The sequence below is a fragment of the Psittacula echo genome (genome assembly GCF_963264785.1).
Source record: "Psittacula echo genome assembly, chromosome: 22".
NCBI classification, from domain to species: domain Eukaryota; kingdom Metazoa; phylum Chordata; class Aves; order Psittaciformes; family Psittacidae; genus Psittacula; species Psittacula echo.
In genome coordinates, this window is record NC_137758.1 from 1,527,027 (window position 1) to 1,554,126 (window position 27,100).

Genomic DNA, 27,100 nt, shown 5'->3' on the forward strand with positions numbered 1-27,100 from the left:
GGGCTCGGCGCGCCGCTATGAAGCGGTGCCGCTCGGACGAGCTGCGGCAGCCCGAGGAGGACCCCGGAGCCGCGGGGGAGCCGCCCGGCCCTGCTGCCATGGAGGCCAAGCCCGGGGAAGCGGCGGCGGCCCCCGAGGCGGGCGCTGTCCCCCCGCCCCGCACCAAGCCCCCCGACCTGAAGGTGAGCACCGGGCTCCTGTGGGCTGGCAGCGGCGCGAGCACCCCGGGGGGTCACCGGAGGGGTGGGGACTCCTTGGGATCAAGAGTCGAGCAAGCACCCCATGGCGTCACCAGTGGGGTTCCCGGTGGGATGGATGCCTTGACGGGGTGCCAGCATCCCCAGACCCTGGTCCGTGCTCTGCTACAGGTGTGACCTTGGAGGATGTGGGATGGGGATGCTCCGGGGATAGGGATGCTCCCAGGATGGGGATGGTCCTAGAATGAGAATGGTCCCAGGATGAGGATGCTCCTGAGATGGGGATGCTTCTGGGATGAAGTGGTCCCAGGATGAGGATGCTCCTGAGATGGGGATGCTTCTGGGATGAAGTGGTCCCACCTTGGGATGCTCCCAGGTGGGGGATGCTCCCAGGGGTGGGAATGCTCCTGGGGTGTGCAGAGCCCGGTGGAGAACAGCCAGAGTCACCCCGGTGCTGAGTACGGCGGAGATGCTCGGGAGCGATGGGATTAGTGCTGCGGCAGCCGGGAAGTGACACTGTGTAAATGGCCCCGAGGCTGCTCCTCCCGGTGCCTTCGGGCTGTGTCCGGTTCATGAGGAAAACAAGTTACGCCGCGGCACTGCAGCACTGTGGGAGGGAAGGGACCCGGTCCCGGCAGCAGGGATGCAGGGGGGCAGGACAGGGCCATCCCATGGGAAATCGGGCAGAAATATGCCATGGGTTGGGAAGCCGAGCAGCTCTGACCCTCGGCTGTTCAACAGGGTCCCACTGGTGTGGATGTGGTGGGGTTTGATGTTGCAGAGATGAATTCCCTGCTTGTAACTTTGGTGTTTCCAGGGGCTGCTCGTGGCAGCGCTGTCAAAGGCGGTGTGATGGTCGCACCGTGGTGGTAATGGAGGTGCTGGGTTTCAAAGAGACCTGGACAAAACTGAGCCTGGCATCCCGGATGGAGACCCTTGTTGTGGGGCACCCTAGCCTGCCGCTTGGCCTAGAAGGTCTCACCAGCATGGTCAAGGTCAGGGAAGCAGAGCTAGCGCTGCCAGGCTGCTGCCGTGCCTGCCTGCATCCCTTCCAGCAAGGCAGCCAGGAAGGAAAAGCTGTGTTCCCGCAGGAGAACTCAGTGCTTTAAGCACAAGAAACCCCATGGTTGGTTGCAGGACACGTGGTACCTTCCCCTCGATGTCCGAGCAGCAGCTCCTGCTCCTGAGGCTGTTTTGGCTTTGCTGACGTGATGTTACAGCTGCTGCTGCCCTAAAAACAGCCGGAGGGGAGAGCCTGGCGCCAGGGGAAGGCACATCCATGGGGATATGCTGCTCAGGGGGCTTGGTGGAGTGGGACACCCTTACCTCGAGGAGGCTCAGCTTGGCTTGACCGGGGTGATGCTTCTCATCCACATCACCCCCAGCCTCTCTCCATCCCATCTGGGCCCTTTTCACAGCAAGTCAGAATGGGGTGGGAGCATGGGGCAAAAGGAGCTGGAGCTTCCAAAGGGGATGGCCACAGAGCCAAGCGTTCCTTGGTTGCACATCCCGCTCGGAGCTGATGCTCAGCCTGGTCTGCAGCCCGGTCCAGCTCGCAGCGAGAGCAGTCCCAAACACCCATTGATTTTATTGATGCCCTAATGCAGGTTTGCTTTGTGCTGTTCACCTTTAACGCATTTGTAGCTCAGCAATTAATTGCCCTCATGGATGGAAGCCTCAGACTTGCCGTGCCAGGCAGGACACATGAAGAATTGCATCTCGGTGCTGCCCACAGGTGCCACAGCGGAGCCGGGCGCGCTGCCTGGCCCCACCACAGCCACCACTGAGTCAGCCTCTACCTCCTGTTGCTACAATTGGTGGCATTGTTAATAGCATCTTAAGGTTTTCCTGCCCCAAACCCCCTCTGGAGCTGCCCCAACATTCACCACCGTGGGGTGGGTTCAGACAAGTGGGGCCCTTTGCTGTCCTCTTGCTGGTGCCTGGTGTCACACACCAAGATCCATTTCCCCGTGGATGGGGAGCAAACACCAGATGTAAGCTGTTGTTTGCTGCCAGCTGAAGATGGATTTGAGCTGGCAACCTGGAGACAACAGCCTGCCTTGCGCTGTCTCCATCCCCTGACCCCGGCACATCCACAGCAGCTCCTGTTCCTCAGCTCTGGCTCCAGCTCCTTTGCCAAGAGTGAGGGTTCCATTAGGGAGGAGAGGAAGGAGCTCCAGCACGGAGCAGAGCGGATGCATGACACAGTCCTGCTCACAAACACATCAGGTGGCGGGGATGTCTGTGCTCGGCAGCACAGTGACTGGAGCCATACAAAGCACTGCGGAAGGAGACATCCAGCCTCTCGCAGCTGACGGGGTCTCCAGAGTGTCCCACCACCACGGTGTTCACCTCTTGGCCCCACTCCCACTTCCAGGCACCTCTGGATGTTTGCCCTGGCTCTCTTTCTGTTTTCCCAAAGGAGCCAAGTGTTGAAAGTTGAAGCCTGGCATCGTTTCCATCTCCAGTTTCACTGTCTTGGTCTTCATGGCTCCCACCTTTTCCTCCTTTGAACCTGAAAGCCAAGAACAGCAGGAGTCCGGAGGCACTGGCTTTTCCCAGGGCCTGATCCAAACCCTACTTCCATGGACATAAAGCTTCCCCTGGGCTTCCTGGAGCTGGGGAACCTCTCTTGGGGAGGAGCGGGATGAAAGACAAGGGAAGTCCCACCATGGGATGTTCAGTGCCCAGCACATATGGGGCTGGGATGGGGTGAAGCACTGACCTCCCATTGCCTCATAGCGGCTCAAACCCAGCTACTTTAATCCTTTCACTACAAGGGGATGGGTCTGGGGTTGGGGACCCCCTGACGCGGTTCACAGACCCCCCCCTTGGTGGTGCCTGTGCAGGCTGCAGGCAGGATGTGAGAACTCTTCCTCTCCATAAAGGTCGCCAGCCCCTGTTCTAAGCCCTCAGGTACATTTCGAGTTAATCCCACGCACATCCAGGCACATTTTGGTGTGGAAAGGACACGGCCAAGGTGAGCCGGCTCCCTGCGGTGAGCGGGATGGAGCTGCTGTTGTCAAGCAGCTCGAGCAGGAGCAGTGCTGTCCCTGGAGCAGACGCATCCATCATCTCCCGGGGCATCACTCATCCAAAGCACTCGGGCTGCTGGCAGGGACCCCAGCAGGCTCCCACTCTCTCAGTGTGGAGCTGCACACCAGGAGTCCCCTGGATCCCGTCCTCCTGTTGGGGTGCATCCAGAGGGACATGAGGTCCCCCGTGGGGTTGTGCCAGGCGCAGCAGAGGGCAAGAGATGAGGCCGGGATGTGCTGCCCTCCCGGGAGCTGTGTGCTGTGTCCCTGCAGGCACACACTCATGTTGGAGTGGGATGCTCCATGCTCACCTGCCCACAGTGCCATCCCCCCAGGGTCCCCATCCTTGCTTCCCACTGCCTTTCAGCACGCAGCATCCCAGCAATCAGTTCGGGAGATGCAGAGGTGACAGCGTGGGAGAAGCAGCCGTGGGCTGCCGCTCGCTGTTATTCCCCCCGGGAGCACATCTGGCTCCTCTGGAATCTGGTAGCAAAGATCTCACCCTGGAAATGCCACCCGAGGCAGGGAGCTCGCGGGGGTCTGCAGCATCCCCATGGCCAGAGCCACATCTGGGCAGTTGTTGCTGGCCCTGCAGATGTTGCTCTGGAGTGGCTGGGGAGCTGCGTGGCACTACGGCGTTTGGGTAGAGCATTCCACAACGTGACTAATGTTTGTCACATGGTTGTGCTCTCATCCTGGCCCCGGGAGGAGAAGCGTGTGTGGGGGAGTGCTCGGGTTTCCATTTTAGAGCATCCATACGTTTCCCTTGGCGTTTGTGGCAGCGGGAGGAGCGGGATGCGCTGTGAGGGGCTGCGGGACACCCGCGGGGACACCCCTGCCCCTGCCCAGGACCCGCAGGAGAAAGCAGCAGGAGGGCTTGTGATAGGATAGGATAGGATAGGATAGGATAGGATAGGATAGGATAGGATGGGGTGAGATGAGACAGGATAGGATGCAATGGGATGGGATGGGATGGGATGGGATGGGACGGGATGAGCTAGTCTTCCACTGCATCTGTGCGATGTCTTTAAAGGGCTGCAGAGCCTTGGCTGGAGCCTCTGGGTGGGCCATGGCTATGAATAATTAATCACACTGGTAATTAAGCAGGATTTGGCAGCGTGTGGCAGTGCCATAAGGTCGTGGCAACCAGATCCTCTCCATGTGCGTCTGAAAGCCGAGTAAGAGGTTTGGATGCCGGGGCAGAGCTGGAAGTTAGTGAGGAACTGGGAGGTTTCAGGCTGTGTGGCTGTTTGGCCCTGAAGATCCCGGGATGGCCCACGCGGGAAGGAGGGATGCGCATCCCTGCACAGTGGGCACAGGCAGCACCATGAGCATTTGGCAATGTCTCCTGTGGGACATTGCCAAAGAGCAGTGTTCCAGACCAAACAGCCACTGTTTGCCTGCAAGATATTGTTGGTTTGGGTTAAAACTGGTGCTTTTCAGCTCTTGGCCAGGCTTGGTTTGTCCCCACAGTGTCCCTAAAGGGCCAGGGCTCTGCTCTGGGTGCAGGCAGGGTAGGATGGGTACAAGGGGATCATGTCCTGTCAGTGATCACGTTCCATCAGTGGGTAAAGACAGAAGAAGGAGGCAGAGGGTGCACACCCCATGTGCCTTGGGCTTGACCCCACAGGCAAGAACTGCTCCACTTACCTGGGACATGAAGCAGGAGCTGCTCCTTTGAAGTCCATGGGAACAATCCCTGCTGCTGAGTGGGAGACCCTGGCTGCAGTAAAGGAAAAGACAACAGAAGTAAAGCTGTCTCCATACCAGTCTCAGTGGTTTACAGCTGTCTGTACTGAGAAATGAGTCTCTGTATCCCCTGCATCGGTTATTAAGCAATGGCTGTTCCAAAATAGCCCGTGCAGATGCTCTGCTCTGAGCCACGAGTGGTTTCGTGCCAGAAAAATGCCACTGCTTTGGAAGTGCAATAAGAACCCTGGAGTAATGTGGGAAAAGAGAGGTTTTCCATCAGCAAATGCTCTGCAATAACACTTGTTTGTGGTGACCATTCCCAACAACCTTTTACTGTAGGAAAGCCTTGAGCTTGACAAGGTGGGGTTCAAGCCCGGAGCAGCAATGCTGGGATTCCTCTTTCTGCTTCCCTCCCTTTTTCCCTGTGCAGATCCCTTCCCATCCCACTGGGAGTCTCACCTGCAGAGCCCATGAAAGGCTCTTTCATTAACACTTGGAAAGGACCCCAGGGGCTTCTTTTAAGAGGTGAATTTCTATGAGATGGGCCCAGAACCCATCTGAGGAGGGAGAGCTCCTCTCCTTTATTTCCTTTGTTATTGGCTTCACCTTCATTTTGGTTACACTCAAGGAAGGAAGTTGGTCATTTCTTTTCATGGAGACCTAACGGGCTAACTGTGCCATCCCCTTGATGGGAGAAATCTGTGGGTTTATAGTTATTACCTACCTAATGCTGCCTCCGTTTCCATAGAGACTCTATAAATAGAATAAAATTTAAATCACTATTTCCCAAAGTAGCACTTCAGCACCGTCGATTTAGTATATATTTCCTAGGAAAAACCAAAAGGTCAGGAATTTTCACTGGGAATGGGTAACAAGAGGATTAAAGTGTTTAGTGACACAGGATCTGATTGCTGATTCCTTGCCAATATTACAGGTGTGATGAGGATTAGGCCCTTATGGATTTGGAACTCCTGGCTTTAATTCTTTGCTATGAGGGTGCTGAGGCGCTGGCCCAGGGTGCCCAGAGAAGCTGTGGCTGCCCCATCCCTGGCAGTGTTCAAGGCCAGGTTGGACACAGGGGCTTGGAGCAAGCTGCTCCAGTGGAAGGGGTCCCTGCCCGTGGAACTGGATGAGCCTTAAAGGTCCCTTCCATTCTTTGATTCCATGATTCTATGCCCAGGATTTTGAGGAGGACTCCCTTATGGCCATGGTCTGCAGCTGCTGGAGGTCACGTCTCAAACGTCGCTGCTTTGCCAAGTAGCTCCCAGTCCTGTGCCCATTTCGCACTGGTTTTCAACCACCAGTAAATGCGGTGCTGCAGTTCCAGGAACCAGCATCCCTGGGGAGAGAGAGTCCCAGGAGCAGTAAATCAGTGCTGAGATGCCCCTGAACGTCAGCAGGGTCAGGACTGGCGTCCTCAAAGGCAGCGTGCTCGGCTTCCCTCCAAATCCCAGGCAGAGCAGCAGGGCAGACTTGTGCCTTGGGATGTGCTGGGTTCCCGGTAGCTGCGAGTGCTTTGAGAGGAGGAGAGGCTCTTTCATTGTCCCAAGATCACTGAATTGCTGCCTGCCAGCTGCCATAGACCTGGGATCCGGGATCCATCCTTTGCAGGTGCTGGAAGTTGCTGCCCGCAGCACAAGGGATTGCACCCAGCCAGGATCTCTTGGGGATGCAAATCTGGGCATTTCAGTGACTGCGAGGAAACCGCTCCGGAGTGGCCCGGCTGTAACGTGAGCAGGATCCATTCCACATCCATATTGCATGACCCGGCTGCGGCCACCCCGCTTCCCAGGAGCCGTCCCGAGGAAAGCTGTGTGGGAAAACGAGCCTGAGCACCCTGGGACAGGAACCCCCAGGGAGCAGCATGCCCCCGGACACCAGCGCTGCCCAGCAGGGACTGCATTTGGTGGCAGTGGGCCATGAGGTGCGGTTTCACCTCCGTAAGCGAGGCCAGCCCGGTCCATGCTGTGCTCAGGAGCCATGGAAAATCCCCCAGGGAAAAGCGCCTGATCCTTCCTGTTCCAGCGAGCGGCTGGCTCCTGGCACTGCGGCCAAGGCTCTGAGGCTGGGAGTAACCTCCATTGCTCTCAAGGGTCTTTCTGCTGCTCTTGCTGCGTTTCAGGGTAGCTGCTGCTCCAGCATGGGGAATGCCATTGGAGACTTCCCGAGCCACCACGCTCAGCCCTGTGTGCCATCAAATGCCCACTAACCCTTAACACTTCTCCACAGGTATCCAGTGAAGTGCTCGAGCAGCATTGTGTTCCCTTCCTCGGGTCCCTTTGGGCTGCTGTGGGGTCACCAGAGCCCCCCAGAAGCTCTTTGAGCCCATGAGCCTTGCGTTTCAGTTCGGTGCCAAGGCAGGCACCATCCACCCGAGCCATGGGTGCTGAGCAGGGCGATGCCGTCCCTTCCCGGCGGTAACCGGGGCTGTTTCCTCTCCTCTCCCACAGAAAATCCAGCAGCTCTCCGAAGGGTCTATGTTCGGCCACGGCCTGAAGCACCTTTTCCACAGCCGCCGGCGCTCGCGGGAGCGGGAGCAGCAGAGCTCGCAGGATGCGGTGCCGCCGCACTGCGCCGCGTCCGACCACGACTCCCCCGACGAGAAGGAGAGGTCCCCCGAGATGCACCGCGTGTCCTACGCCGTGTCCCTGCACGACCTCCCGGCGCGCCCCACCGCCTTCAACCGGGTGCTGCAGCAGATCCGCTCGCGCCCCTCCATCAAGCGCGGCACCAGCCTGCACAGCGGCAGCCGGCGCGCCAAGAGCGGCTCGTTGGAGCCGCAGAAGGGGAGCCCCCATCTCATCCGCAAGGCCCCCCAGGACAGCAGCCTCACGGCCATCCTGCATCAGCACCAGGGCCGCCCCAGGTCCTCCTCCACCACCGACACTGCCATCCTCCTGGCCGAGAGCGGGGCCGTCTACCTGCTCACCGAAGACACCGAGTGCCTGGCCGATAAGGTACCGTGGGGGCATGAGCACACACTGGGGGCTGTGGTGGCAGGACGGGGTGCAGAGCACCCCAAGATGCTGTCGGGAGGAGATTGTCCCTCGGGGCAGCGCTGGTGGCCCTGGGTGTGCACGACAACAGTGGCAGCCCCTGACTGAGAGTGAGTCAAGTCCTGAAGCTGCCGGAGCTGGTGCTCCTCTTGCAGAGAAGTGAAGGCAGGGACATGCCCAGCTCCGATTCCCAGAGTGGGATTTGGGGGAGAGAGGAAGGGATCTGTCAGGAGCTCTGGGCCCAGTGGGACCCCAGCACGGGGTTGGAGGGGAGCCCAGGCAGCCCAGAGCTGGGTGTCTGCAAGGGTTTGGCCAAGCGGCTGCAAATGGGTCGTGTCCAGAGTGGGTTTTTAAAGCAGCCTCGTGCAGAGCTGGCAGAGAGGGCGGTGCTTCCATCCAGCCCTTGTTTTCCTTTGGTTTTCTTCATTTACCTGAAAATACAGCAGTGACTTGGCAGAGCTGTAGGGCTCGGGGTGCGGAGATGGCCAGGCAGGCCCTGACACCCATCAGGGGGCTCTTGGCTCGGTGACTGGGTGGCTGTTACAGGAGTAGCTGTGCATTAGGGTGGCAGAGCTGCTCGGGCTGGGTAGCAGCAGGGCGATGAGGTCCCTGTGCTGCCCCCAAGCAGTGGGACCCAGCGGGTGCAGGGACTGTGAGTGATGCTTCCCACATGTTCCCCTTCCCCAGCCGCTTGTCTCTCCTTGACACCGAGGGGGAAATCTGACCTGGAGACTCCTGCTGCCCTCTGAGCTAATGGAAAGAGGATCAAACAGATCCTTTTCCTTTCTGTTTTCGCTCGGGGGGTTCAGTGCTGCAGCTGATGCTCAGAGCTCACAGATGGTGCCAATGCTGCTCCTCTGCCACAGCCACGTGGGGACGGGGCCACTGCCAGGATGTGGGAATCTGGTCCCGGAGGATAAACACATCATTGTCATCAGTAGCTTTGCTGCCCAGGTCCCTCTATTCCCCTTTATCATGTGCAGATCAGGACAGCCTGACCCTTCCCTGGCAGTCCCTGCTTCTCCCCACTGGCACACGGCACCCGGACCAGGCACTTGAGCAGGGCCGGGAGCCATCCGGGTTGGTAATTTGGGTACCAGCAGCCAAAATTCCATCCCTCTGGGCTGTGGCATTGGCCTCGCAAGGAGCTGGGTGCCTCTGAGCCCCTGGGGTTATGGCTGATGCTGAGAGCTAAAGCAGCTCGCACCGGGACAGAAGCTCCCTGGTCCGTGTCTGCTCCCAGAGCAGCACAAAGGGGATGAATAATTAACTGCATATGACACAAAGAGTAATAAGGAGAGAGGCGATACTGGGGCCTTTGTGAGGCAGTGGAAAAATAACCTATTTAGAGAAACAAGAGCTGGGTGATATTGTCAGGCTGTATTATTTTCCTGTAGCCCTCGGGAAACCCATCCTCCTGCCTTCTTCCTCGGGGCTGGATGGTGCTGCCAGGCTTGAGCACATGTTGCCCTGCTCTGTCAGCCCACCGCACCAAGTCTGCACCCAGTTTCCCCCCAGAAATGCCATGCTGTTTTCTCCACCTGTTGCATAAGGGCCTGAGCACACGCTGAGTTAATCCCTTGTGGGATCGCTCAGCCTCAGCAAGTGCTTTTTGAGCAGCTACTGATTCCTATTGCCTTTTAGTTTGTAATTGGCTTCTTGCAGTTTTCCCTTCCCTACCTTCACTGCTCTGTTCCTCACCGGCACGGGGCCACCTTCTGCCTTGTTGAGGCCAGGCACACACGGTTCGTCTCCCTTAAGCCCCCCCAGGAGGCAGCTTCTGGGGAGCAGATGGGGCAGCTGGAGGAGGCAGGTGGGAATATGGCCCGGACTGAGCCTTCTCCAGGGCCGCGGGTACCATGGGACTTCCAGCATCCACCCTCCTGTGTCCCATCGTGCATGGCTGGTTCTCAGCCAAAGCAGGGTGGCACATTTGAGGTGTACCCTGGTGCTGGTGCATCCAAGGGAGGGCATGGTGGTGGTGATGGTTCACATGAGGACGTGCTGGCTTGCGGACACGGCGGTGGCAGCGGCACGGCTGGGGCAGGGACCGCGCATGGTGATGGGAGCGCGCTCAGAGCTCTCTCCTTACCTCACTAATCTCCTCCTGGTGACCCGCCAGGCCTCGCTGGAGCCGCACGCAGGCGGTTGTGGGGCGTCCCCGCAGCCCCCGGCCCCTGCAGCGCTGGGGTCAGCCGAGCACCGGGGCTGGCGGGGCAAAGCCCCCCGGAGGGGACCCTCCCATCCCCGCTGGGGCGGCCGGAGCTGGATCGCGGCGGCCGCGGGGTCCTGTGCCTGGTGCTGCCCGGGAGCTGCACGGAGGCCTGCGGGGACTGCGGCATGGTCCACGCACAGGTGAGACCCGCGATGGGACGGCCTGGAGGGGGTCCCTCCGAGCCCCCCGCACCCAGCGCTGGGCAGCGCGGGGGGAGCCCGTGGGGCCGGGCTGGAGCGGGGCCGGCCGGCGGCCGTTAGAGGGCAGCGTTACCGCACCGGTGAGCGCTGCGCCCACCCCGTCCGGGCCGGCTTCCCCCCGGCTCCCCAGCGGGATCCGCTCACACGGGTCACGAGTGGGAGGTTCTCAGCCCCGCCGAGCAGCTCCCCAGGGATGCAAGGGACCGGACCTGGCCCCTGCCCCTCTGCTCTCGGTGTCCCTCACAAGTGACAGCACCAGCTGCAGCTGCACCCCCGGGTCCTCCCCGTGCCGCCTTGACCGGGATGCTTCTCTTGTGAGACACAGGGGAGGAAAGCGGGTTCTAAAGGGGGTTCATGCCACGTCTCCGCTTTGGGCTCACGGGCTGGTCTGGCTGCTGCAAGGCTGTGAGCTGAGCTCATGGCTTGAGTGCCCCATCTCCCTGCTCCCATCTCCTCCATCCACACCCCTGCCGCCTGCCCAGCCTGTGGGAGGTGGTCCAAGGGTCCTGGACCTGTTCTTATGGCCCCATCCCCACTGTCCTGCTGCCACAGGGCAGGACTCATCCTGCTAAATTTAGCTGCCCAGCGGGTCAGTGGCTATATCAGGGTGAGGTGGATTAGAGTTGGCAGCGAGAAACCCACAGTCCCTGAGCATCACCCCAGGTGGCTGTGGCCATCAGTGGCTAAGAGGCTGTGGGACAGCTCAGGGCCATCAGACAGAGCTCATCTGCCCTGCTCAGGCCTTTCCTTTCTGGCTACAGTGTGTCCAGCTCATCCTTGCTCCCTCTGGCTCCACCGGCATCCGATTGCCTTTGATTTCAGGGCAGGGAAGTGGTTTCTCATTTCCTACAGCTCTGGTTACCCAGAGCGGGTTGCAGGCAGCCTGCTTTCTGGAGGTGCTGAGCACCCCGAGGCTCTGGCCCAGTTAAAGGGACACGAGACCTTCAACTCTTACTGCTTTTGGCTGCGGTCTCCACATTAACCCATGCAGGAGGCTTGCAGCAGTGGTTTTCCCTCACTCCAGCTGGGAACCAGAGCCAGCACTTCCATGTGTTTGGGGAAGTCCCTTGCATCTCTTCAGGAGGATTTGCTGACAGAGGCAACGCGCATCCTCCCCTCCCACCCAAACTCCAGGCGAGTTCTGGTGTTAAAATTCCAGGGGAAGGAGCTAAAATAGGCCAGTGGTGGCTGCAATCGTGAATAGAGGGAATGGTGGTGGTAAAGCTGTGCTGCCTGCAGCCCTCTGACCCCACATCCCCTCAGCAGCATCCCAAGGGGATGAGTCGGGAGCATCCCTACCAGTGCCCCAAGGGTTTTGGGGGGTAAGAACTGACCTTGGCTGCGTCGCGGATCTGGAGGTGTGAGAGCATCGTGTCCAGGTCAGCTCCCACTTCTCCACCTCCCCACGTGTCACAGGGGAATGAGAGCGTGAGCGAAGGGTGGTGGTGGGAACTCATTCCCTCACTCCCGTTGGGATGATGTGTTGAGGAGCACTTTTGGAGAAGCAGATAATAGCTGTGAAGACAAAGATACCCGAGATTGCTGCTTAATTAATTCAGCTGAAGAAGAATATCAGGCTCTCGTACTGATTCACCCCCTAGCAAAAGACAGCGTGTTCCTCAGCCTTCGTTGACATATGGCTGTTGTTTCCAGCCCACCAGCAGCTCCCGCTCCATGGCAGGCAGGCACTGGGAATGCCGCCTGTCCCGGGTGATTTAGACGGAGCAGGCAGCAGGGGTTCAGCATGGATGGACAAGGTGGGTAGGGCAGGATTGAGGAGTGAGTGCCCGTGACTTTGCTGTGTTCCATTCTGCTCATCCCCTGCCACCCCAGGGTTATCACTGAGAGCAGGATTTGGCTCCTGAGTCAGGATGAGCAAAGCAGGGTCCTGCCTTGTGACTGCTCTCCTCTCCTCGCCTCGCTGCGCTCTGCCTCTCCCTGCTTCCCCCTCAAGCACACAAAACCTGCCAAAAAGCCTCCCAAACACCCTGATAGAGGTGCCAGAACCCGGACACAGCAGGGGCTGGGGGTGCTGCTGGTGGGTCCAATTCTGTCCCCCAGCAAGAGAAGGGGCAGTGCCATTACCTGTACAGCAGTGGGGGTTTGTCCAGATGCTCCAAGTGTTGGCAGGGCCCTGAACAGCCTCACCCGTGAGCAATGGTCCTTGAGCCCTCCCCGCAGAGGTGTCCCTCCTGGTGACCTGCAAGCACAAGGGACAGTCCCCAGCCTGGAGGATGCGGTGTTAGATGAGGGAACACTGGGTAGGGGTGGGCACAGCCAGGATGGGGCACTAAGCCCAAGGGATGGATCCCGGGATCTGCCCATCTGGATCCGCTCCCCTCCTGCTGCCCCGAGGGCCCCATGGGACGGTGGCACCGTCCCAGCTCAGCCCGGGCAGGCAGCGCTTGGCGGTGCTGTTGTTCTCCCAGCGCACTGTGGAGGAGCAGGACCGGCCCCTGTGGCACCCAGCCTGTTCCTGCTCCCCCGGGCTCCCTCCCCGCTCGCCAGCCTCTGCTGCTTGTTCTTGGCTGCCTCAGAGCCTCGGCTGCCTCCTCTGCAAGCACACCCCGGGCGATCCTCGGCCCCTTCACCGCAGCCATGGCAGAGGGAGAGGATGCGGCTGCCTCCCGGAGCAGCGGCCAGGCGCTTTGCAGGAGTGACCAGGGCATCCTCATGGCAGAGCTGCATCCTCCCGAGCCCTGCCCCGGCAAAAGGATATTGCTCCTAAATTCGCTGCTGGGTGTCTTTGTGAGTATTCCCCTCTGCTCTCCTTCCTGCTCCTTAGGCAAGGCAAGGACTCGGGGTGCCCAGGAATACGGGGTGAGGAGCTGCAGGCGATGGTCAGGCTGCTGCTGGGCTCTATGCAGCTGCCCACTTGCAAGGGTTGAGATCTTGGCCAAGAAGCCACTTGTTTTGGACACCAAATGCACTCAGGAACGTGAGGCTCAGGAGCAGTGGACTTTGCAGATCTTCACCTTGACCAGTGTCCTGGCTCCCAATAATCCATGTGCAGCTTTCCCAGCCCGGCTGAGAGCACTGTAGTGCAGCTCAGCCAGAATTCCTCCTTGCTTCTCCGTGCTAAGCCCATCCGCAGCTGCCACCCCATAAAGGCAAAGCCCAAGCCTACCATTTGCTGTGCATGTTGTGTGGCATCACCAGGTGACCCGTCTCGTGGCTGAGATGCTCGGACCAGGGCTTTGTAGGTGCTCAGGGCTGGATTCTGCACCACCCAGCACCAGCACACACTGAACGTGCTGTGATTTTGTGGCCATCCAGAGATTTTCTTTGCCATCCCAGCAGGGGTTTTGCATGTGAAAGGGAGGGAAGATGCTGCACTGCCGCTTTGCTGGGGCATCAACAGGCACTGTTCTTGCTTCTGCAGTTATTTGCTGCTCCTAAAGTCCTGCTTGTGCTGGGGAGCTGAGAACAGGCAGTTTCCCCTGGATGCAGCTGCCTAAGGAATAACAAAGTCTCATCCCCAGCATCCTGGCATTTATCAAGTCCGTTATCAGTAAGCAGGGCTGTGCCTGGCAGCCCCAAAAGGCTGTGAGGGAAGCAGATGGGCTTTGGGGCAGCCCCAAAAGGGGGAGCTGGGAAGCAGAAGGTGTTTTCCAGAGTGTCTTGTGCAGCTGGGGATTTTTCCCACCCTGCTGAGAGCGATGGGAAGTGACCTCTGGCTCCTGAGCTAAAACGAGAAGTGATGCTATGAGAGGCGTTAACCCAAAGATGATGTCCCTCAGTAACCTGCCCACAGGCATCCACGGCCCCGGGATCGGCCACGCTGCAAAACCCACCCTGGCTGCAGTGTCCCTGCGGCCCCAGGACGATCCCTGCTCTTTCTCACCCTTCTCTGTCGAGGCTGAGCACCACATGGTAGGCACGGCTGGTTCCTGCTGGGGGCTGTAACTTCCTTAGGGAATCTGCTCTTCTCTGTGCTTTGGGTACAGACGGTACCACAGCCGGTGCTGATGGGCGAGCGTACGGGAAAGGGGCTCAGCACTGACGTGCACAAAGGTTGCTCACACAGATGGGGAAAGGAGGCTTTTGTCTACAAGATCCTGTCCTCCTGGGAGGACAGACTGAGAAACACAGGGTGCTTGGTGCAGTCTGTCCCTTGCTCCCAAACACTCATCCAAACCCCTGCCAGGCATGGCTGGGGATACCCTGAGCAGGAAGCTGGGGCCACAGCATCCAGAGCTTGGGCTAAAGGCATCCAACGATTTTAGTTCCTGCTGTTGAACTGTGCTGTGGCAGCTTCACGTCACGGATGGTCCATGACAGCCTGCTCCAGCTCTGCCTCCTCCCTGCTCCTTGTATCCAGGGCTGCAAGCACAGGCTGGGAGGGCTAAAGGTGATCCAAGGAAATGCCTTCCCGGCTCCGAGCAGCCCCGGCGAGGCTGCTGCTGCTGTGCTGGTTTCCTCCTGTCACATCACTGAGGTTATCTGAGCAGCACAGGCAGCCCTGCTCCGGAGCTGTCAGAGCCCAGCAAGGGAAGCATTCCCGCAGGGAAGCTCTGCCAGCATTGCAAGGGTGTTTGGTGGCTGTGGTGAGGTTTAGGGAGGCTCCATTCGCAGGATAAGAAGGGACCAAAGGGATGGTGCTTTTGTGGAGCTGTGGAACCAAACCTTCCCAAGCCATCCCTGCCAGGGCAGGGTGATTTGTGTGGCAGGGCCAGCTCCAGCGCGGGCAGCGCTGAGCACCGTCACTCAGAGGTGCAGCATTGCACCCAGAGCCTCTCCAAGGCAGCAGGTTCCTCTCCCAGGGCATGGATGGATGTAGGGGCAGCCCGAGAGGTGATGGGAAGCAGGAGGCTGAGCAGTGCTGGGCTCGGCTCAGCGGTGGGAGCAGCACAGTCTTCCCCATTAAACATGCATCTAGGTCACGATCAGCTCATCGGTCCGGCCTGCACAATTCACTGTGTGCCTGGAAATGCTTCCTAAGCTGCTGTTGTCTCGACGTTTGGTTGGGGTTTTAATGAGAAACAGCTCAAACCAGAGCTGCAAATGACCCTTCCTCGTGTAGCCCCTGGTCTGGGGCTGCGCTGATGCTTTGATCTCTGGCTGTTCCAAACAGCCCCAGCATCGCTTTTGTGCGCTGAGGGCTTTGGTGTGGCACAGTGCAAGTCTGGGCTTGAATTCTGCTTCCCTCCGTCGCTCTTATCCAGGCTCGATCCTGCAGCAGTGGCCACATCACCCTGCTCTGTGTGACCCCATCAGTTTGGGCTCAGATCCACAGCTCTGTGTCTCCTTTCCCACCCAAGAATCTCACTTTAGCCCATCACCAGCTCCACTGGCCCCAGCAATAATGCAATGCCTGGAGGGTGACTCAAAACTGCCACCAGCTCCTGCAGACCCAGAGCTCGCTGCTTGCTTTTTGGCTGTCCCATTTAACATCTCCAGCACTTGGATCTGCTCAGCCGCCTGGATGTGTTCCCTGTGCATTGCCTGTTCTCCCATCGGCTCAGTGCAACCTTCCCCATCACTCTCCATGGTGGGAGTGGGCTGGATCCGGGTCCATTCCACCGCATGGCCAAGACACCACCAGGTCCTGGCACAAGTGGCTTTTAGCTCCTTCAGGCTTCCCAATCCCTGCTTGACGACTGCATTTGCCCTGTGTGTCGGTCCCAGCCGGGGCTGTGCTTTCTGCCTCTCCCGAGCTCCATGCCCTGGTACGTGACACAGCAGATGACAACAGCCCGTCCCGACCCCCTGCGTCAGGGCACAGGCAGCGTATGGGGCTGGAGGCGTGTGAATATCCCGCCACAGGGACGAGGGGGGGGTTGCGTTACAGCTCTGAGAGCTCCAGTCGCTGGGAGCTGTAAACAGCTCTGGCACGATTCCCGGCTCGGCAATCCCGCCGCAGCCATCGGCTCCATCCCGGCGCGCTCGGGAAGCGCTCGGGGACACGGGGCCAGCCCTGACGGGGGCTGCACCGGGGTTTTCCTCTTCCCCCGTCGCTGCTACCCCCAAACTTTGCTGCCGGAGCTGCCGCCGTGCCCCGGCCATGGCCGCCAGCGCTGCCCGTGCATCAGTGCCCGGCTCCGGGATGCAGCGGGGACACGGCCGAGCTGCCCACACCGAGTAGCCCTGGGGGACCCGAGCGCTGCCGGCAATGGAGGTAGGTGCTGGAGCCGCTTGGAGTGGGGAGGATGGTGATGGGCAGGGAGAGCCGCGGGGGCTTTACCTACCTCCGCTGCTGGCGCTCGGTGAATGAAACCCACCGGCACGGTCCGTGCCGGCGCAGGGGTGGGAGCTCCGCTGCGAGCTGAAACCCTTCACGTTGCTCCCTGTATTATGTAAGAAAAAGCATTCCCAAGCTGGTAAATGAGCAGAGGCAGCTGCTGGCCGGTTGTGTCCATGCAGGGCTGGCAGGGGAGCACACAGGGGACGCAGGGCTGCCTGCTCGGGTCCCTGCTGCAGGCTTGAGGAGGGTGGGAAGTGTGAATCAGGGCTCCTGCTTCTATTTTCAACCCCTGGGATGGGTAATGCGGTCGGGGGGGAATGAGAGCTCTGCTCCGGCTGTGTACGCACGTGGGGACACCCAGAGCCCCTGTCGCGTTGGCTTTGATTTGCAGTCATCAAGCCATGGGGTGGATACTGTCCCACATTGTGCCCATAAAGTGCTCTGGGGAAGAGGGGCCAGCTCAGAGCAGCAGCTCCGGGGTCTGCCCAGCATCACCTGGCAGCTCGGTGGGACTTGTGTTCTCCACGCTTGAAGGTGCTCACGGTGCTTGGTGCAGCTTCATCCCCACGTTGTACTTCAGCTTGGAACCACGGTCACACCTCACAGGGAAAGTCCTTGCTCGGGGTGGGTATGGAGCCGGAGCCACGGCATTAGCTCATCCACTGCGCTTCCCAGTAGGCTGAAGGGGATGGAAACTGGAATAGTTCAGGGCATGAGGGAGCGTCCTGGGAGTTTTGTGCTGAGCTCTGCAGTTATTGTGCAATTTCTTAGCAATGGGTTTCAACCCCTTCCAGGCCTGGGTGTGCAGGGACACCACAGCCCTGTGCTGGGGCCACGGCCACAACCCAGGCCCCAAGCTCCTCACCTACCACCAGGCTTTGTTCCATCAAAGAAACCAGCATTGCATAGTTGTGCCCAGCCGTGGCCCTCCAGGTCCTGTTTGCTCAGCTCCTTAGCTTGAGCCTTTCGCATATCTCAGCTTTCCTGGGTTGAATTCTGTTGATAAGAACGATTTCTCTCCCTGCGTCCTGCATTCCTCCCGCATCCCACATCAGCCCCTGCTCTCCTGCCTGGAAAACAAGCGCTAGGAAACAGCCCTTTCATTTCAATGTGCCGAAGCAGCAGGTTTTCTGCATGTAAGGAAAGTGTGCCTTCTATTAATCCCCCTGCTAAATCCACTGCACAGTCATTGAGGCTTGCTGGGATTTAGCAGGCAGTGGCTGGTAATGCTGCAGAGATCGGTATTGTCTCTTTTGGGGGGTTGCTTTCAAAGCAATAACCTGATGGGGCTTTCCCATGGTGTGTTTGAGGGCAAGCAGAGCTTTCAGTGGGGCTCAGGTGAAGGTTTTACCCCAGGCACATCAGCATGGGTCAGCAGCATTGGATCCATGCCATTCCCCACCCCTCCTACCCTCCCAAATATGCTCCAATGAATAAACCCCAGAGATCAGCTTTGCAGGGGCAAAGGTTTGGGTGATTCCCAAACCTTTCCTCTCTTTGGAAACAAAGCTTGAGGAACTTCTCCCCTTCAGTGCCTCTGTTGGGCTTTCCCCTTTCAGCACCTCCGGGGCTGCCTTTTCCTTCTGTCTGGTTTGTGCCTGTACAGAGAATTGCAGATCTGAGCAAAAAAGTCTGTTTTCTGCTTCTGATTTCTGCCCTTTGATAAGAAACCCAAGTGAAACCCTCTGTCTCCATGCTGAGACCTGGGCATGAAGCCCATGGGCTCCCAGCAGGAGAGCAGCACCAAGGAAGGAGCTGATGCAAGGAAACACTGGTGTTTGTTCTTCCTTTTCCCAGCCCCATGCAGGACCTGCTGCAGACCAGAGTGTTCATAAGCAGCATCTTGAGAACAGTCCTCCCTCCTGCACAAGGCATTTCCTGGTGATAACACACTCCTAAGTAATGGTCTCGCAGCATTATCCCTATTAAAGGGTCATTCGGGGAAAGCGTGATGGAAATTAGACATTATTCGGGTCTGCCAACAGTATTTAACTCTCAAGCAGCCCTTAATTAGATGCCAGGAGCCATTTATACAGCCGCTGAGATTTGCATGGGAACCCCAGGAACTGGGAAGATTCAGGGATTTACCGTTCTGAGCAGCGTGGCCAGGTCGGAGCGTGGGGGGCAGGACCTGGCTTTCAATCCAGGCTCTGCCGGTGTTTCCCAGCGTGGCCTCAGGCGAGGAGCTCTCCCAAAGCTCCACTTTTTCTATCTGTAAGATGGGAACGGGTTTGTGCCTGAGCTTCCAGGCGGCAGCTCGTGTTTGCAGGAGGAGTCTGGCCTTGCCGGGTGAGAAACCTCGGAAAAGCACGCAGAGGAGCCCCTGCTCCTGCAGCCTGCTGCTCCCTGGGGACAGGAGACACCCACAAACCAGGCTGGGGCAGTTCCTCTGCTGCTGCGTGCAGAGGCTAAAGGCAAAGCCTGAAAACGAGACTAAAACCCCTGCAGGTTGCTCAGTTCCTGCGCTCTCCACTGGTTTGGTGGAGATTTGACACTGGACTGCAGAGGGGGAGGATCCCCCCCATGACCTGCTGGTGATGCAGCCATCGCTCTGGTCTACTGCTCTCCTGCCCAGCTCCTGCCTCCCATTCCCCTCCTACCCTCTCCCCAGAGCGTTACCTCTCTCCCTTGAGCATCCTCCTCCTCTCTCTTTGCCCGTAGCTGGACAAGGGCGATGTGACCGCGCTGAGCCTGCCCTCCGCCACAGGCCACGGCGACACCGATGGCACCATCTGCCTGGACGTCCCCGAGGGCACCCCCGACCCGCACAGGACGAAAGCTGCCATCGAGCACCTGCACCAGAAGATCCTCAAGATCACGGAGCAGATCAAGATCGAGCAGGAGGCCCGGGATGACAACGTGGCCGAGTACCTGAAGCTGGCCAACAACGCGGACAAGCAGCAGGCGTCCCGCATCAAGCAGGTCTTTGAGAAGAAGAACCAGAAGTCGGCTCAGACCATCGCGCAGCTCCACAAGAAGCTGGAGCACTACCACAAGAAGCTGAAGGAGATCGAGCAGAACGGCCCTTCCCGGCAGCCCAAGGATGTTTTCCGGGACATGCACCAGGGTCTCAAGGACGTGGGTGCCAACGTTCGCTCCAGCATCAGCGGCTTCAGCGGCGGCGTGGTGGAAGGCGTCAAGGGGGGGCTCTCGGGTCTGTCGCAGGCCACGCACACCGCCGTGGTCTCCAAGCCGCGGGAGTTTGCCAGCCTCATCCGGAACAAGTTCGGTAGCGCGGACAACATCGCGCACCTGAAGGACACGTTGGACGATGGGCACCCCGAGGAGGCCTCGCGCGCGCTCAGCGGCAGCGCCACGTTGGTCTCCAGCCCCAAGTACGGCAGCGATGATGAGTGCTCCAGTGCCACCTCCGGCTCGGCTGGAGGCAGCAACTCCGGGGCAGGACCCGGAGGGCTGGGGAGCCCCAAGTCCAACACGCTGGACAGCCATCACAATAACTTCGACACCATCCTGGAGGAGCTCCGGGAGATCAAAGACAGCCAGTCGCATCTGGAGGACTCCATGGAGGACCTCAAGGCGCAGCTGCAACGGGATTACACCTACATGACGCAGTGCTTGCAGGAGGAGCGGTACAGGTAGGGATGGGGGGGTGCCAGGGTGGAAGCGCATCACCCAGGTTGGACACAGGGGCTTGGAGCAAGCTGCTCTAGTGGAAGGTGTCCCTGCCCGTGGCAGGGGGATGGAACTGGAGGAGCTTTAAGCTCCCTTCCAACCCGAACCATTCCAAGACTCTTTGGGAACCACAGGGCTTGTCTGGCTAAGCCAGGGACATGGGGAGCTGCCATCCCCACTGCCCTCCTTCCTGCCAGACCCATCCCTTTGGCCGTCATAACCAGCTACAACCAGGAGTTAGGTGAGTCTAGAGGGGCTCCCCAGTGCCAGAGGAAGGAGGGCAGGGGGGTGTCTATGGGGAGACCTGCCTGCCCCAGCACCCCTCCACCCCCTGTGTGCAGGTACGAGCGCCTGGAGGAGCAGCTCAACGACCTCACCGAGCTGCACCAGAACGAAATGACCAACCTGAAGCAGGAGCTGGCCAGCATGGAGGAGAAGGTGGCCTACCAGTCCTACGAGAGGGCACGGGACATCCAGGTAGGGGAGCGTGATGGTTTGGAGCCCTTTGCCCCCTCCATCCATGGGACGAGGGAGAGACCCTGGGTTGGGATAGCGGGTGGGCAGATGAGGTCCATCTGCTGACGTGCTGTCCCTTGCAGGAGGCGGTGGAGTCCTGCCTGACGCGGGTGACCAAGCTGGAACTGCAGCAGCAGCAGCAGCAAGTGGTGCAGCTGGAAGGGGTGGAGAACGCCAACGCCCGGGCGCTGCTCGGCAAGTTCATCAACGTCATCCTGGCCCTGATGGCCGTGCTGCTCGTCTTCGTCTCCACCATCGCCAACTTCATCACCCCGCTCATGAAGACCCGCATGCGCATCCTCAGCACCGCCCTGCTCGTCCTCTTCCTCTTCTTCCTCTGGAAGCACTGGGACTCCATCAGCTACTTCCTGGAGCACGTCCTGCTCCCGAGCTGATCCACAGCCAGGCTGCTGCAGCCCCGGGGGGCTTTCCATTTCCTGCAGAGGAGAGGGCTGGGGGGACCATGGTCCAAAGCCTTCAGGTTGCTTCTTCACACACTCAGTTCAGTTGCTTTCCCATTTCCATCCTCGCTGCAGCCAGCGATGAGCACTTGGAGCGTGTTGAAGCTGGGACCCATTGGTCCCCTGGGATGTTTAAGGAGGGTGGGATGGGGAATGAAGAGGAGTTTTGGGAGAAACTGGTTATTTATGGGGCACAGGGGTTTTCTAGGGTTTTGGGGGTGTTTTCTAAGTGTAATTGTGTTCTGAAGGTCTGTGGGGAGGTCTGCTGAGGTTTTCGGTGGTGGGAAGGGTTGAGCTGGACCAAACCCAGCTCCACGCAAACTCTGCAGAGAGAAGCACAGGGTTGGTTGGGGCTGGAGTTTCCCTTTCGTCCTTGACAACCAAGCCAGCAAAATCTCGGTCCTGGGATAGAGCAAGAGCGAAAGCAAAGCAGGTGCTGAAGGAGAACGCGGGTCCAAGGCGAACACAGCAAAACATGCGCATCCCACAGCCTCTCCCAACCCCAGCACAGCCCAGGCAGCACAGAGCAGGGCTGTGACACTGTCCCTGTGTGCCCACAGGGCCTGGGCAGACACAGGGGACCTGATGCTGGAGTGGGCTCCGGCGCAAGTGAGATCCCCTCCACTGCTTCCCCCTCTGTTATTTATTTCCCCTTCCCTTGGCTGCAGCTGATCCGATCTCTTCAGGGACCCCTGGACTTGCATCCCACCGCTGTTTGGCAGCCCCTGCACCGTGTCCTCTGTGTGTGTGTGTGTGTGTGTGTGTGTGTGAGCTCCCATTGAACCCAAGACTCTGTTCCCATTTGTGAACCGAAGCTGGGGGAGCAGGAGGAGGCGAGCAGCCGCCTTGCCAGCCCCTGCGGCCCTGCGCCAGAGCACAGCATGCTGGCTCCAATGGGTCCGAGATGATTTCATACATATATATTTATGTAATATATCTATACACACACATATATAAATATATATATATAAATATGCAGAGTCACAGCCTCCTCTGGGACAAATGGTGCCACTCCAGTGACTTTAGAACCAGTTTGCCTTAGCTGAGAATTTAGCCCTTCACCTCTTTGGTGGCACTTCACAGCCCGATGCGCAGGACATGGGGTGCTCTGAGGTCCCACAGGAGGGGCAGAGGCAGTTCCAGTGTGTGGAGGGAAGGTGCACATCTCCCACCTCCTCCGCGCTCCCAGGACCAAGCAGGGACAATACAGACCTTTGTGGATGCTCTGTGAAGCTGGGCACATCCTTTCTGTGAACTGCACTTGTTCGAGGTGGGTTTGCTCAGAGCTGCACTGGGTTTGGGGAACCTGCCCCATCCTCATGTTCCAGCCCAGCTCTCTCAGCCTGGCTCCAGAGCAGAGCTGCTCCAGCCCTCGCAGCATCTCCATGGCCTCCTCTGCCCTCGCTCCAGCAGCTCCACGTCCCTCTTGTGCTGCTGCCCCAGAGCTGGATCAGGGCTGCAGGGGGGGTCTCCCCAGAGCGCAGCAGAGGGGCAGGATCCCCTCCCTGAGCTGCTGCTCACGCTCTGGGGGTGCAGCCCAGCACACGAGGGGGTTCTGGGCTCAAGCCGAGTCATGGGGAGCTTCTCATTGACCCCCAAGTCCTCCCCTTCAGCACTGCTCCATCCAGTGTCCACCCAGCCTAAAGCTGTGCTTGGGATTGCCCGGCCCAAGTCTCTTTACACCATTAAGTACCTGTGGGAGCAAAGCCGTGAGCAAGCAATCAATCACATCTCCGAGGCTGAGCTCCCTAAACCCAGCTCCCTGCGTTCTGCCCGAGCCCAGACCCCGAAGGAAGGAAGAGGACGGGGAAAAGCCTCTTTGCTACCGGTCTTACCGAGCGAGCAGGGACCGGGGCGTTGCGCGCTCTCGGCCGCGGGGGGGCCCTCGGCCTCCACCAGGGACGGGAACGGACCGAGCAGCAACCCCGCAGCCGCTCGGGAGCATCCTCCCTAAGTGCCGCATGGGGCAGGGCGGGTGCCTCGCCTCAATTAACGCTTTAACCCTTCCCTGCCCGCAGCAGCCCCGTCCCCCTGCCCGGGGGTCTGCAGGGGGTGCCTGGGACCCGCAATCACTGCATCCCCTGCAAAGGGCAGGGTGGGAGCACAGGGCATGGGCCCCGACACCTCCCCTTGTCCCATCAGCAAAGGGACCTGTGGCACTTCGGGGCATTCACACCAAGTAATTCGTGTCCTGGTACCCACAGCCCCTGGGACCTCCTCGGCAGTGGTTGGAGGAGGCCCCGGTGCTGGAGCAGCTCCTGCAGCCTGCTGGGTCACTGCCATCCATCCCAGCGGGAATCTCGGGACCTCTGATACCTGCCTGCACCCCTGCCCGGCTGCCTGGACCCGTTCCCACTTCCACTCCATCCTGCCCTGGGCAGCAGTGCTTCCTATGGGCTGGGTTGTGCCATCCCGCCAGGATCAACATTCCCAATGCATCCAGCGTCCTCCTGCTCCCTGTGCAGCCGAGTGCCCATCTCCCGGGCCAGCGGCTGGCACACGGGGCCTGATGGCACCTTCCCATGCGCAGGGGGAGGCGGGAGCTGCCGGTGACAGGGACAATTCCCGCACGGGGCTCCCTGAGGACTCGCGTTCTCCCAGCGGGGGCTCATAACGTGCCCCTTTGTGCCGGTGGCGGGAGGAGAGGGGAGGCTTTGACGTCAGCCCAGGAGGAATTCCTTAATGCCATTGAGGCCTCCCTCGCCCTCGCTGCTAATTGCACTTTATGTAATAGCTGCAGCTGGGCTCTCTATTGAGAGCAGGCTAAGGCAGAGGGACAGCGCCAGCGGGGACCCAGGCAGCGCTGGTGGCTCTGGGGCACACGGCCCTGGTGCCATTGGCAGCTGGGACCCTCGTCACCCCATGGCTCAGCCACCCCTTCCCAGCGTGTATCCACCGTGAGCTGCATCCCACGGGTACACACAGAGCCTGGTGCCCCCTGAGTGCTAGGGGTCAGGCTGGGAGCTCAACTGGGGAAGTCAAAGACAGGTTGGAGGGTTCCTGCACCCTGGGGTGCTCGGGGTGAGGGGTGGCCCCCTTCCCCTGCCTTGCTTGCGTGACGGTCGGCCACCAGAGGGGCTTGGAAGCAGTAATAATGATGGATGGGGTTGGTGTCTAAGGGGTAATTGCACTTATTGGAGATGAGCGAGGCAGTGATTTATCCTAGATTCGGTATTTGTTCTCTGTTCTGCTGGTGGATCTCCCAAAACACCCTCGCAGCATCCTTGGTGCCCAAGGAGAGCAGCACCAAGAGCTGGCTGCTGCTCCCTCATGCAGGCACCCAGAGGTGCTCACCTCCTTTTTGGGGTGCTACTGGCAATGCCTCAGCCCTGGTTCACACCCCCTTCACCTCTCTGCAAACCCTGGCATGGAGACCCTCACCCAGGCACCCATCGGGACACCCGACCCAGGCACACTGTGGGGTGCAGTGAAGGGGGGGGGGGGTCCCAAGGAAGAGGAGGAGGAAGATGAGGAGGAAAGGGGGGATGTTGGCACTAATCAATGGGAAAGCCGGCCGGACCCCAGGCGTTCCCGCCCCCCCGCCCAAGCTTAGGCCCTCTAAAGAAAGAGCTGGTACGGGGATAAAATGCTTCGCATTCCTGCGCTGTCTCCGGGGGAATTTCGACTGCTCTGCATGAGAAATGCGCCTGCCCCCGGGGGCAGCGCGTCTGGAGGACAAAGATCCGAGCGGAAGAGCTTAAAGCGGAGCAGAGGCAGAGCCGGCGGCAGCTCCGGGGCGCTGGGGCTCACCTGGGTGCCGGCAGGGACTGCATCAGTGATGGGACAAGGGGTGATGCGCTCAGGCTGGAACAGGAGGAGTTCAGGCTGGAGACAAGGCAGAAGCTTTCCCTGTGACGGTGCGGACAGGCAGGGGCAGGCAGGCTGGCACGGGCAGACCAGAGCATCCCTCTGCAGCCGCCAAAGGCACTTGAGCAGCACTGTGGAGCAGCTTGTGATGACACCGGGCTTTAGGAAGGGCAGTGTCTGTGGGTGCTGTGCTAGGGCCATGCTTCCTCTGCTCCCTGCTCCTGCCAGCCTCTGAGCCCCATACACCCATGGGGCAGCCCCTCAAGCTCCTATGAACCCGTCAGCCCCCATCTCAGCTCCACAGGGAGGGGAAAGCCTCAAGGTTACCCCTGAACTCCATCTTGATCCCCGTGGATCCGGCTGCTCGTGGCCAATCTCATAACCTAATTGCACATTTGAAAACAAATACTTGTCTGGGGCTGGGGTAAAGGGAGGCTTTAAGGAGGAAAATGAAGAGGAATTTAATTAAGGGCAGTGCTGGGAATGTCTCTACCACAATAAAGATAAGGAGAATCAATTGCCTCTTTCCTAGGATCAAAGGGAAGGGCTGGAGGGGGAAGTGAGGCTGTCGGGCAGCTACAAAGCGCAGGGGAGGGAGGGGAAGGCGAGGGGAGAAAGGCACAAGAGAAACCAGGAGGAAGAGAGAGATGAGACAGAACCGATGGTGGTGTCCCCAGGGCTGCCGGGACCTGCGGGTCCAATGGAGAATGGCAGAGGTTGGGGGGCCCCCGCTGTGGCCAAGGCCACCAAGGAGGAGCAGGGGATGGGGCAGCATCGTCCCTCCCCTTCCAACGGCCTCATCTCACCCAGCCAGGCACCAGCTCCGGCCATGGCTCGGTTGTACCTGTACGAGGATGTGTACATCAGATGCAGCATTTGATGCCTCGCAGCAGGCTCCAAATGGCCAAAGGCATTGGCCAAAGGCTCAGAACCCTGCTGCTGCCCCAGCTCAGCACAGGGCCGCCGTTATCTTGTGGGGAGCAGAAGGCTCTAAAACACTTCTGCCAAGAGCCTTTTGTGCATCAGGAGGGAGGTTCTGTCCCGCAGCCCAACGCCATGGGGGAGCTCATCCCGTGTCTCACATGGGAACGGAGCACAGGACCGCTGGGAGCTGCAGGGGAGGGCGATTTCCCAGCAAATCTGGGTGCTGTGAATGCGAAGAAGCACCCAGACAGGTTTCCTGGGAGGGCTGGACCTGGCTGGTCCTGAACCCGGGAGGTGGTACCCAGCCAAGCGAGGCAGCCCTGATGAACCAGCGAGGCTGCGCTTTGCATCTCCGGGCACCCGAGTAACTGTGTGAGCTACTGATTCCAGTTCCTCCAGGTGAAATGGGAACACCAATACCCACAGGACCTGCCAGGGAGTTTGCCACGGGGCCTGCTTCTTGCTCTCGTGGTGTTTGCATAGGTGGGGACATCATTGCCATGCGGGGAGCAGGTTTGCATCCCCAGCTGGGAACCTCTGCCCCACGTGTGAGCCGCTGCCTGCAGAATGGGCTCGTCTCTTGCCTCACCTGCTTGTGCAAGGAGCCAAACCCACACCCGGAGGAAGCGGTTGAGCCGGCTCCGGTGGCAGCCTGGCACCGAGACAGCATCGGGGTGTGCCAGGGCCCCACTGCGCTCGCTGGGTGATGCACAGCGGGGCTGGTTCAGTGTCCCCATCAGTGCCTCCCGTGCCTGCTTTGCACATGGGGGAAGGCCTTGAGGAGCACACAGAGGGTTTATTGCTGGATGGAGCTCTGCAAGCCGTGCCCGGAGGATGGGGCTGTGCTGGGCAGGATGCTGAGGCAAAGGGTGAGAGCATTCGCGTGGCTTTCACATCCCACCAGCTCATGGAGGGGTGGAAGCCAGGGCAGGTTTGAGGGGAGACTGAGCTGAGCTCTTAGGCAGAAGCTCTTCCCTGTGAGGGTGCTGAGGTGCTGGCCCAGGGTGCCCAGAGAAGCTGTGGCTGCCCCATCCCTGGCAGTGTTCAAGGCCAGGTTGGACACAGGGGCTTGGAGCAAGCTGCTCCAGTGGAAGGTGTCCCTGCCCGTGGCAGGGGTTGGAGCTGGATGGGCTTTAAGTCCCTTCAACCCAAACCAGGCTGGGATTCTGCGATTCTATGACAGGAGATGGTCCCTTAGGTGAAATCCCTGCTCCATGCTCTGCCCCCTCCTGCTGCAGCC

General features: G+C 59.6%; 1 protein-coding gene across 3 annotated transcripts; it reads left to right on the forward strand.

Annotated features, from left to right (window-relative positions):
- The first annotated feature begins 7,386 nt into the window (after positions 1-7,386).
- Positions 7,387-21,186, forward strand: TMCC2 (transmembrane and coiled-coil domain family 2). 3 transcript variants are annotated; one of them, XM_080632867.1, is made up of 4 exons: positions 7,387-7,881; positions 19,181-20,115; positions 20,494-20,629; positions 20,752-21,186. In XM_080632867.1, the coding sequence occupies exons 1-4, from the start codon at positions 7,402-7,404 to the stop codon at positions 21,061-21,063; spliced, it is 1,863 nt and encodes a 620-aa protein (XP_080488993.1). In that variant the 5' UTR covers positions 7,387-7,401; the 3' UTR covers positions 21,064-21,186. The 3 variants fall into 3 exon arrangements, with proteins under 3 accessions (XP_080488993.1, XP_080488994.1, XP_080488995.1); XM_080632868.1 differs by lacking the exon at positions 7,387-7,881 and adding an exon at positions 12,975-13,083; XM_080632869.1 differs by lacking the exon at positions 7,387-7,881 and adding an exon at positions 16,173-16,453.
- Positions 21,187-27,100: the final 5,914 nt, after the last annotated feature.